The following is a 12,524-nucleotide window of genomic DNA, read 5'->3' on the forward strand; positions in this document are numbered from 1 at the left end:
CTATATGTAACTACACTCAGTTACACACACAAAGGAAAAAAAACAACCATGCATGGCATCCTCAGCTGCCACATGAGAGGAACTGTGTGAAAGTGTTCCAAGGGTAAATTACCACTTGAAAGGAAATACACACACACACACCAAAGATGGTTTGCAGTGGGAAGAACTGGTAGAAATGTTCCATGAAAACATTGTTCTCATGATTTGTTGGTCATGATCTGCCATCATACTGCCTGGTACTTTGAATGTGTATGCGCTTGTTTGTGTGTATGTATAAGAGAGAGAGGAATATATGAGGTGTATGACATAAGGTTTGTGTGCACATTTAATGTGTATGTATGTGACAGAGATAACTTCAAGTTCAAATGTTCAGTGGGTGGGTGTGAAGGAATTTTCCTTCACTATTTTCTTCCAGTTAGGCAGTTTAAGACACTTGCATGTCACTTTCTACATACCATAGTTAATTGTTTTTCTTTAGCTGTGAAGATACATCTGCATAATTGGCCAGTTCCCATTGACAATGACCATAGCAACCAAGGTTGTAGTGGAGGTCCTCAGAGATAAGACAGACTGTCCAGCAGAGGAGGTAAACATCCGTAACAAACAGCCATGGTCATTTAGCCACAAAAGTCTTGTCTTAGTAGGACAGACAGTGGTTTAAATGGGCTGGAATGATCCAGAATGGTGTTCTGGCACCTTTGATTAAAAAATAAATCTAATTGGTAGGTAGATAAATAATAAAGTGGTATTGTCCGCTGGACCGTAAAAAAATTCATTAAGTTTAAGACTGGTCCAGTCCCCAGACCGATCCCTATGGATAATTCCTGGGTTGCATTTCTTTCCTGAGGGAAATTACTTTTTTCTATAGTTGCTTGGTTACATCAGACCTCAGGGTTCCCCCACATGCCAAATCCCATGTGGGGGATATACAATGAGAGTTAGGTAAACCGTGAGTTAATAGTTAGGGTTAAGTACCAAATAGAATCTTCAAACGTGTATACAGATGATCTGGTTAAATGAAGAATAACCTTATTTGAACTTGTAAGTACCATGTGAATCTATTTGGGTTTAAATACAGCCTGCCAAGGACAGCCTTCAGAACTGGGAGGCATTACACTGGTTAACTTGTACTTCTCATCTGTTTTCTCCTTGATGCATCAAGCATCAATGACATCTTGACATCTGAAGTCTCCTGATAAATGAAGAGAACAATAAACTATAAAGAGGAATGAAAAAAGTGTGAGATAAAATAAAGCAAAAGTCGAAAAAATTAGAAAACAGTCTTGCTAGCTTCTATTGGCATGTGCACAAACAACCATTCAAAGGCACAAACAAATGCATACACACCCAGATGGATGAGTAAAATGCTTCACACCAAAGCACAGATAATTGCAGAATACAGGAAACCACCCCAACCACATCTCCTTTTGCACCTTCTGTCATCTCTTTCCTTCTTGTCTTTTCTCTCTCCTTCTCATCCCCCCTCAGTTTTTTAGTAATATTTTTATTTTTTATTTTTTATTCAAATGTTTTTCCAACTTCTCCTTATCTTCTTTTCCCCCCTCCTTCTATATTTTCTCTCTCTCTCTACCCCATCCTCCTGTCTTTTTAATATCACCCTCCTCTCTTTTCCTTTCTTTCCTCCAATCACCAGCAGAGGAAACGCAAATCAAAGTCAGCTCCATACCACTTCCTCTAATTCAGTGCCAGCTTCCTTTCTGAGGTCATTTCCTTTGATGCTTTGACATCCATACTGCCTTTAAACACACCCACACACTACCCTTATAACTCTCTCTCTCTCTCTTTCACACACACACATCATCTCTTTTTGTTATCGTGTGAAGATAAGAGGCCCCCACATTCCACTGACTTTATCACTCATGTAGACAAAGCAAACACACTACGTATGATGGCAACATCAGCTTGATTAGTGTTAGAAAGACCAGATGAGAAATGGAGGTCAAAGTCAAATTTCAAAGTTCAAGGGAGACTGTTTTGAGTATAGTGACAATCCTTTTCTCTCCTCTTTTTCTCCTCCCACTTCTTCCTTTCCTGTCCTTTCCGGCCTCTTTGACTCTCCTGTTCCCTCACAAATTACCTCTCCTTTCTTTACTCAATTGTTCCTCCTCATTGTGTCTTTGTTATTCTCCTTCTTTGTATAGCCACCCCCCCTCACCAGGTGAGCTCCAGTCTGGGCAGATCAAGACAAGCCTTTGGCCCTGTTGTGCTCTAGTTAAAGCAGAGCAGGGAGGTGTGTCAAGCACCCCCTCTAGATTTCCAGATTTCAGCTCTAGCAGCCTAAGGTTCTCCTCAGTCTCAGATCCAAGCACCAAAACCAATGGTTTCAGGGTCTCTGGACTACTGGATTGTTTCAGTATTTGTAGGTATATAGGGGTAAAAACGCAAATAATATGATGTCCCAGTATATTCTGATGTACTGTTATTCCCCTAACCTTTAAAGCTACTCCAGTAAATATCTTCATATTGATGGATTAAATGACTATGTTGATTGCAAGTGATTGCTTGTTATGGCAAACTCTTTGACAATTAACACACACCTCCATAAAGTCCATGCTCATTCCACCCTGTCTGAAGTGCTCAATTTTAGCTCCTGTCTCTCTAAGGCCACCACTCCCTGCTCTGATTGATCAGTTCTCACAAGGTTGGGTAGGTACTGCTCAACATCAGCGATCTAGTTGACAGTTGTCTGTGAAATTTTCCACAGGTCAGGAAATGATAACAATAATCATAATAATGATAATAATTAGGAAAAAAGAGAGCATGGAAATTGATTTTTGCAGTTTTTTGCTAAAAAGATCAAGAAATTTTCAAGTTTTATTCTACGACACAAAATACATCAGTAAATACCCCATTCAGAATTTTTTATCCTTTTATGTTTACAAGTGGTTATATTAGAACATTGAGGTTGCATTAAATGTCATCACAAAATATGAAAACGGATCTCACCAGTTTGCAATAACAGCCTCATGTTTATACATTGTGATATTGCAAAATATTACTAACTTTCTAAAAGGAAAGGCTTCTTAGGAGGGGTTAGGGTGATCAAATTGCACATCCAGGGAATGGACACTGAGAGAGTGGACTCTTATAAGTACCTGGGTGTTCACCTAAACCACAAACTGGACTGGACTAACAACACAGACGCACTGTACAGGAAGGGGCAGAGCAGGCTGAGGAGACTGCGGTCTTTTGGTGTGCAGGGGGCACTCCTAAAGACCTTCTATGACTCTGCGGTGGCTTCAGCCATCCTGTACGGTGTAGTCTGCTGGAGCAGCAGCATAACTGAGAAGGAGAGGAAGAAGCTGGATAAAGTCATCAGGAAGTCCAGCTCTGTCCTGGGCTGTCCTCTGGACTCAGTGCGAGAGGTCGGGGATAGAAGGGTCCTAGCAAAACTGTCATCTATGCTGGACCATGAGTCCCACCCCCTGCAGGACGTCCTGTCAGCTCTGCAGAGCAGCTTCAGGGACAGACTGCTCCACCCTCGGTGTGTGAAGGAGAGATTTAGAAGATCTTTCCTTCCTGCTGCTGTCAGACTCTATAACGAGCATTGTTGACACACGAACTTGATAACAAATCCAGGCAACTATCAGTGTAACATCAATGTGCAATAATTCAATTATTAGTGCAATATCAATGTGCAACATTTATTTCCATCTCATAATTATGTCCATCTCATATTTATGTATGTGTATACTGCAGATATCTTTCTTAGTTTAGTTCTTAGTTATTCTGTTATTGGAATAGTGCTTATTTAATCTTGTTCTGGCCATATTGGCCTTACTTACTTATATTTACTTCCTGTACTGTACCCCTGCTGTTGCTAAATGCAATTTCCCCACTGAGGGATTAATAAAGGAATTTCTTATCTTTCTTAAGTATCATCAGTTTCTGTTTGTCAAAGAACTTATTTTCTGCCATAGTCCAAAAGCCAATGAGAAAATCACATTCAGAACTACAGTGATGCTATGTTCCAGGTTAGCCTACAAAAATATGTCATCCCTGCAGCACTGTACAGTCTATTGTAAACATGTAATTACCAATATGTAGGGATGGAAAGTACGAAATAAAAGACCAGACAATGTACAAAATTAGGCAAACAGTTACAACTAAGAAACATGCAAAAGTAATAAAAGTAATACTATAATGATTACTGTAGTAACCTGACCGGTATAGACTCTATGCTGTAATCAGCAATAACTGTGATTTTATATTGTGATCTGTAAACACCATGATAAAATTAGACTGTGAAAGAGACGTGTGACTTGACTTGTGCGACTTTCTCTGATTGACTTGTGTTTCCTACAGTTACTCTTTATTTAAAATTCAAGACTTCATTTGTCATTTGCTCAGGTACAAATGCACAAGGGCATTGAAATCCTTGTGCAGATCTCCCTCTCTTAATAAATAGAAAAATATAATACAACAATTAGATTAGATTCAACTTTCTTGTCATGCCACAGACAAGTATTGAGACAAATAAATGCATTTTATGCATTAATGCAATTAGCATCTAACCAAAGCAGTAAAGTGCAGAATAATGCAGATATATATAGAAATATATAAATGGGTATATATGTATGAGTTTATATAAAATGGAAACACTATATGGCAGATATACACAGTATAATATGAATTGGTTTGTGAGAGTATAAATAGTACAGATGAGTGTATATGCAGTAGTGTGACAGTATTAAGTGTGAGCCAGCAATGGGAAAATGTCCTTAACAGGCAGCCCTGACCTATTTTTAATACTGGTAATCCTAATTCTGGCCTACACCTGAACTACTCCTTTAAATAACAAAAGACTAAAACAGCTAAACTAGCTAAACGTTTGTTAATGCACTATGGTTTTAAAATCACAAGGACTCAACTAGAGACACAATCAGGGTTTCCTCTGATTGCTATGTTTACTCTGCATCTGGAGACTGGAGACAGAGAGGAGAGAGACATATGTTCTGATCTGATGGAAAAAGGGAAAGTCATGGAATATTGAGAGAGGACTCATAAAACAAGAAGGAAAGACCCTGCATTCTCCGACTGTTTCATTTCATCATTTCATCATCCTTTTATTTGCTTCATCCTCTGCTTTCATCCCTCTGTCTACTCCCTCCTATCTTCTGTGTTTCCTCTCCATATGTTTCACCTTTTTCTCTGTTTCAGTTACCTTCTGCATCATTTTTTTCTGTCTTGTTCGTGCTGCAGTCCACATCCTCATAACCATATCTCAGGATAATCCACAATGTTGTTAATGATTGGAACAGTTTTTTTTAGTGCACTAGTTGGAATAACTGACTCACTTGCATGTGTGAGTATATTGGTTTTTATCCACCATTGTTATTTTAATCTATTAGCTCTAGAAGTAAATCTTCAGTATGGTAGTTTTTGATATTGAAATAAAAATAGAAAATATTGCATTTTTTGGTTTGTAAATGAATAACTTGAAGCTGGATATTTGCTTCTTCAGTGCTTGTAGCTGCTTTAGTGAAGTAGCTTACATTGGCATGAGGGTAGAGGATGTTTCGAAACAGGCAGCTCCTCAAGATGATGGCCATGAGCTCGGGAGATGAGGATGGGAATAATGATACCTCTAGTTGTGGTCAAGGTTACTGTAGAGATGAGACTATCCTCCCATTAGAAAATGTGTGTGCAAACAGCTTATTATGACTCATTATGTTTTATTGTGAAGCAACAAACACCAAAAAACCAAAAAAGTCCTCTAGTGGATGTTGTCATTTTGACAGAAGCAAGGAAAGAAGTCAGAAGAGTTTAAATTGGAGGACTTGTTGATTAAACTGGCAAAGACAACAAAGCTGCATTATGTTGTAGAGAAGTGCATTATTTTTGATTGAAAACATCGTTTTCAGTCTACATGTAAAATGGCCAACTCCTGATGAAATGACTCCAACAATGCTGGTTTTATAAATGCAATACTGATTTGTGATGCATCATGAAGTAGTTTATATGTGCTAATGGAGTATCAGTGTTAATGTGCTTAATAACCTGTGTATTGGATAGTGTTCATATCCATGTTTGGGTGCCATATATGTGGCGTGATCATGTTTGTCTGCTCCTTGGTTAACCAGTAATCCCATTCCCCTAAACTGTTAAGCTGCTCTTCAAGATGTGAGTAAACGTAGTCACTCGGTTATCACGGGATCTCCTTTCCCTTTGTCTTTGTCTCTTTCTTTCCACTGAAGCCAAAACAAATCCTTCTCTGTCTTCTTATTTGTTCAGTCTCATCTCTGTCCATTTTCATTTTTTGAATATTACCCATGTTTCATTTATTTTCATTTGTTGTTTCAGTGTTGCTGTGTTTTGCCCGTTTCTTGTTCTTGTCCCATTTCACTCCACTTTCTGTCTTTATCACTCTTTCTCCATCCCTCTGTCTCTCACTAACCTCCCCTCCCTTTACATTCCAGTGTTACCCTCTCCTCCTCCCACCTGACAAAGCCGGTATTGTATAACAGATGCTGTTTAATATGGAGTCCTCCTCTCTCAGTGGCCCTCATATGGATCTACTATTTAGCCCCCATGGGGATAAATAGGGTTCATCTTCACTACACTCTCTGTTTTGTCTGCAGTAATATCTTCAACAAGACTTTAATTATATAATACATGCCTTAGACATACATGCACACACAACATGACAATATAATACTATAAAATACTGTGCTTCTGAGTCACCGATACCACTAAACAATCTTAAATTTACTTCATTGTGTGTGTATATGCTCTGCACACTGATTAGCACAACTTTATCATTTACTGAAAGGCAACATCCTCACAGCTGACTTAGAGCTGGAGGAAATCTAACTTTCTATTGAGGGTGTGTGTGTCTTTGAAAAATCCCAGGTATCAACGGGTGTTTGGGTTCCCAAAGGGCCGGATATGACTGAGAGACGAGGAAGGAACAGTGAGGTGGGGACACATAACCCACATTGGTCATACAGCCGACATGATGAAATGAACTGTGACAGACGGATAAAAAAGAAAAGATGAAGCCAGAAAGATGGAATTTGAGATCACAAGAGAAACAAACTGAGCGTGTGGGATAGAAATATACATTCAAGGCTGCACAGCTAAAAGATTTGAAAGATGATTTATTTTAGTGCTGTTCCTGTCTACTAAGAGTATAGGGTCTGCTGGATTGATGATCACGTAAACAGCCACATCGTGGGCCATTCTTACATTTTTGTTACTTGATTTCCATGGAACAACTGTAGCTTCATCATCTGAGTCATGGAATGATTTAGGTGTAGCATCAGCTTGTGCCCAGCACTGGTCCGCTAGTATCAGACTGGTTTGTTTGTGTTAAATGCGGTCTAAGGCTTGCTCTTATTCACACACCAATATGAACCAGCCTTCAAATCATTCATAAAAAGTTAAAACACTGCTCTGATAGGTTCCCTATAATATGCCTGCCCTACTATTATTGACTATGGTGGTATTTTTGTAATGTTGGCAATGATAACACAATGTAATAAATAATTTATAATATTCCAGAGTAAAGTCTAAGTCATAATCTATCTACTGTCTACTAGGGAACTAGTAAACTAGTAAAAATCTGTAAATAAAGTTGGGTAACGTTTACCTTAAAAAACAAACACTATCAAGAACATCCTGGGATGTGGATTAGATAGACTGTTAAAACACAATGAAAGAGTTTTTTTTTTTAATCTTTAAAATCTAGAAACACAGTTGGATGACAAAATGTTGGACTTTCCGAATTTACTTACCATTATTGAAGCGGGTTTGGCCACTTCTGTCATAGTGCAGAAAATGACACAATTACGTTAGCTACTTCCAGATCCAGGATTATGTCGCCTGACTAAAATCCCGAAAATATTCCTGTCACTTCTCCCTCACTCTCCTTCTTTACAGCAAATGCATTCCCTATGAGAAACCTCTGTATGTTTACTCCGTCACACTGACACACACACACACACACAGAAACACATACGAACACACTCTTCAGGCAGATCATACGCGAACGTAAGAAGCCGGCGGCCCCAGCCAATTGCGACGTGTAGAGGAATGCAACAACAGCTGGAAGTTGAACTGGAGAGGGAACAAGGGGAGGGAGTCTCTCTTGCTCACTCTCTCACTTACTCACTCACTTGCAGAGAGAGAGAAAAATATTTTGTTCACATGTTTAATAAAGTTAAAACCCTTTTTTTTTTACTTAGAAAAGTCATGGAATCAATTATAAGGACATATAAATCAGATAATTTATTATCAGTAATTGAGATTGGTTAAGAATTTTTTATGTGTATTTGAGTGAAGAAAAGACTTATTTTCAGACTTTTGCAAATGTTATTTTATCTATCTATCTATCTATCTATCTATCTATCTATCTATCTATCTATCTATCTATATATATATATATATATATATATATATATATATATATATATATATATATATATATATATATATATATGAATAATGCAAGACTTTATAGGCCATTATTTAAAGAACTTCATTAAAGGTACTCAGAGAGAGGACATACTGGAAATAATGGGTGATACAAGTTAAAGGTGAAGGAAAGGTTCATAAGGTTAAGCTCCACATTAGGGGTAGTTATGTTCTAAAGGGGAAAGCCCCTCATCCATACCTTCAGTTGCTCCCTGGGAACAGCTCAGTTTATTGTGTGCTGTTTTTAGATGTGTGCAATAAATCAATTACACATAAGACTCAGAGGACTGTTGACTATTGTTTCCATTGAAGTGCATTAAGGTGTGGAGGGAGACTCTGGTCAATCTGGCCCTGGTCAGTGATCCACCAGAGCTCTCGTGGTGAGAGCACCTTTTGCTTTCACAACGAGAGCTCTGGTGGAGGACTTAACAGACCTCTTACACCTCTCATTCTTAGTGGTTCAAAGAGAGAAGCCTTTAGGCCTGCAGAGAGAGGGAGAAAAAGAAAGGGACAAAGAGAGAGAGAGCATTCCTTTATACCTACTTGGCAGCAATGATAAGAAATCACGATAAGAAGCATGTTTAGCTAATCATATTTCAAGAGGAATGCAGTCCTCCTTTCACAGTCCAGACCTAATGCTGTAGGTTTTGATTAATTCAATTACACGTACAAAGATCCAGACTGGAAGGCAAATAAATTGGCAAAGCTCATATGATGCACGCAATGGGAATGCTGTTTAATGTCATAAAATGAAAATACATACTTTCCCTTGCATTGAAAGACTATAATCCTACTCAGAGGATATGTCTGTCATGGCCCTATTACAACAGATGAACTCACACAGTAATATAACAACTATGGGTATATGTCAGGAAAGAACCAACAACACCTGTTACCACAAAATCCACCTTTTATGTCCACAACTACTTTGGATTATTGTGCTCACAGCAAAGAGATGCACTTCATAATTATCTTTAAGCAACTTGAATAGGTTAATCCCTTAATTATCTTCTATCTATAAAGAACAGGCTTTAGAATGATGTTATGGGGATTTTAGAGAGAATAAATTTGACAGTACATATCTTCAGTCAAGGAAAATTTATGTGGCTTTTACAGGAGGAGCTATTAATATAATTGTATCCCACAGCATACCTCAGGGCGCAAGACACACTGCACACACAGAGAACCTACGGTTGATGAGCCAGTGATTGATTGGCTTTCCTCAAAACTGAAATTAAATGGGCTAAGGTAAAAAAAAAAAAAAGATGAAAAATTTTATTCAATAATATATTTTTGCTAAATAAATGAATAAAACCTAATATTCAAGATTTGAAAAAAATTATCCTAGTTTATACCAGATCCATATTTACATGCTAACAACACATTATATTTTTGCTCAGTATTTTATGAAAAAAAAAAAAGAAAACAGTGGGTATCTGTGTATATCTGCAAGCGGTGGCAGGCTGCTCTTTGTTCTATTCCAAGTTATGTTCACCATTTGAAAAAATCTCAGCTACATGTACAGTCATGCATCAGTCTGAAGACATCATGCAGGCATGCCAGAATTGTTTTTTTTTTGTTTTGTTTTTTTTTTTGTATCAGAAGTAGATAATTTCTTTTGGCAGAGGTTCATACATTTAAGAGATCATAACAGAGGCTTCATAAAACAACAACATGCATTAGGCAGAATTGTAATATTACCTAATTCAGTTGTTCTTATGGTTGGAAAATGACAAATGCAGTCTTGAAAATGGTCCTCTGGTCAGGACGAAGGCCAAGGAGGATGTTTCTTATGCACAAACAAAAGCACATGCGCAGAAAACCCTATCCACAGATCAGGATTTATCTTATCTCTCAGGAACCACAGGGATCTTTTCGTGGATGAACATGAAGAGAGCTTGTGCACCCAGTCCTGCTCCACTTTCTCTCCTGAGTGCTCATTTCCTCATTAATTTTTAACAGGTCCTCTTCTAAGGAAATTTCTGAAATTTGCTTCCGTATGGCAACAAGTCAGCCTTTTGATCATTTTAGGTCTTGGCTTAACATTTACAGGAGTCAAAAGTCTTAAAAAGGGAACACATTATCCGGAAAATACTCTTAAGACTGTTTCCAGAAGCTATTAAGCTATTATGCCTTCATGGATGCTTGCTATCATGAGAGCTTTTTCAAACTTTCCCAGTGACATCATCCCAGAGCCTGTGGGCTTGAGAGGGGGCAACGAAACGTTTTGACAGCATTCCCGAGTGAATTCCACAACTCCCATGTGATCCCAGGAGGCTGAGCAGGGAACTCTGGTGGCCGAGAAAGGCCACGCAAATGCAAAAGTCGCAACACAAACGCAAAAGCCGCAACACAACTGCAAAAGCCGCAACACAAATGCAAAATCCGCAACACAAATTCAAAAGCCTCACAATGGAAGTTGTTACTTTCTGCCTACGAAGTGGAAGAACCGCGGTCAAGCCAGCCTTCTCTCCTTTTTGCGAAGTCAAGCCAGCCGTTCCAACATTTCGAATGCTCCCGTGTTATAGACTTTACGGTAAATAGACGGACGCGGTTGAGAAAGTCAGCGCTAGGATGCTACAGCGTGGACCAAATTCCGGTTTTCAAAATAAAATGTGGGTTATTGAAAGGCAAAAAAGAGACGTGTCAGTGTGACCAAACTGCAGTGTTGTTTAACGATAAGACCACTACAACATCTACTAAGAGGGACCTGACCACCCACTCTGCAGTTGACAGGCAATCGTGTGACCTCAGCAGCGGAAGTTGGTCCTCTTCTTTTTGCTTCAGCTGCGGAGGTGCCTCCCCCCACCCCACCCATTCTGTCAGAGGTAGGCTGTTCGTAAGATACACTGCCATTTGTTTTTACAGCTGTTTCAATACTGTAGTCATTACAGTCTAAAAGAAAGCACTAATAAATCTGTGTAATTAATTACTGACCTGGTTGGCTCTGGTCACTGACATCACTTAGTTGGCATAACTATTCAGACCCCTTCACTTTTATTGTGTCATATATTTAATTTTAAATGATTAAAATTGCTATTTTGCCCATCAATCTACACTCAAGGGCCCATAATGACAAGGTGAAAAGATGATGTGGTCAGGTGCACCCTGTTTAATTTTTCTTGATATGTCTAGAACTTGACTTGAGGCCACTTGCAGCAAACTGAAATGATTGCACATTGTTTAAAAAGGCACACATCTGTGTATATAAGGTCCCACAATCCACACTAACATTTCAGGACAGAAACCAAGCCATGACGTTCAAGGGACTCTGTCAACTTCTATGCTAAAACTGTGGTAAAGCATAGACCAGGGCAAGTGTATAGACCCCTTTCTAAAGCTTTGAAAGCTCCCAGGAGCACAGCGGGCAACAAGGATCTTGATTAGGGAAGTGACCAAGAACACGGCAGTCACTCTAACAAGGAGAAAGATGAACATCTCATCAGCACTCCATCAATAAGGCCTACATGGTAGAGTGGCTAGATGGAAACCACTTTGAGCAAAAGGCACATGACAGTCAGCATGGAGCATTTAAAAGACTCTGAGAGCCTTTGGAAAAACACTGTATCTGGTGTTCACCAGGCACTACTCATTGCCAGGCTAATACAATACTTACAGTGAAGCATTGTGGCGTCAGCATTGCGCTAAGGGGTTGCTTCTCAGAAGAAGGGACAGGAAGACTGGTCAGTATTGAGAGAGGGATGAATAAGCCAAATACAGAGGAGTCTTTGAGGAGAACCTGCTCCAGAGTGTATGTGGCCTGAAATTGGGCCAATGGTTCACTTTTCAGTGTACATGAGGATGGGACTGATGCGTTGAGTCTGGAGCACACTGAGGTCAGAGAAACCAACTGCTCAATTGCGTGACCTCAGCAGCGGAAGTTGGTCCTCTTCTTTTTGCTTCAGCTGCGGAGGTGCCTCTTGTATTGGTCTGCCATGTTGTCTGCACGCAAGTACTCTTGAAGATTGCAATGGTCAACAGGAACCAAAGTAGTTCTGGAAAGCTGTGTGTAAATGTTTGCACCTCTTTGACCAGGAAATGTTTGTAGAGTAACAGAATTTTGGCAATCAGACACAAATGGAGTTTTA

At 39.1% G+C, this 12,524-nt stretch overlaps 1 protein-coding gene across 3 annotated transcripts in view; it reads right to left on the reverse strand.

The window, feature by feature from the left end:
• Positions 1 to 8,003, reverse strand: part of phldb2b (pleckstrin homology-like domain, family B, member 2b) — a 43,130-nt gene extending 35,127 nt beyond the window's left edge. For 2 of the 3 annotated variants that reach the window (XM_041065829.1, XM_041065831.1), the window contains exon 1: positions 7,758 to 8,002. In XM_041065829.1, coding sequence (XP_040921763.1) covers positions 7,758 to 7,790 — 33 coding nt within the window. In that variant the 5' untranslated portion in view covers positions 7,791 to 8,002. Of the gene's footprint in view, positions 1 to 7,757 lie in introns of all 3 variants that reach the window. The other variant, XM_041065828.1, reaches the window with a different exon arrangement.
• Positions 8,004 to 12,524: the final 4,521 nt, after the last annotated feature.

Source organism: Toxotes jaculatrix, chromosome 20 (assembly GCF_017976425.1).
Source record: "Toxotes jaculatrix isolate fToxJac2 chromosome 20, fToxJac2.pri, whole genome shotgun sequence".
Lineage (NCBI taxonomy): Eukaryota > Metazoa > Chordata > Actinopteri > Toxotidae > Toxotes > Toxotes jaculatrix.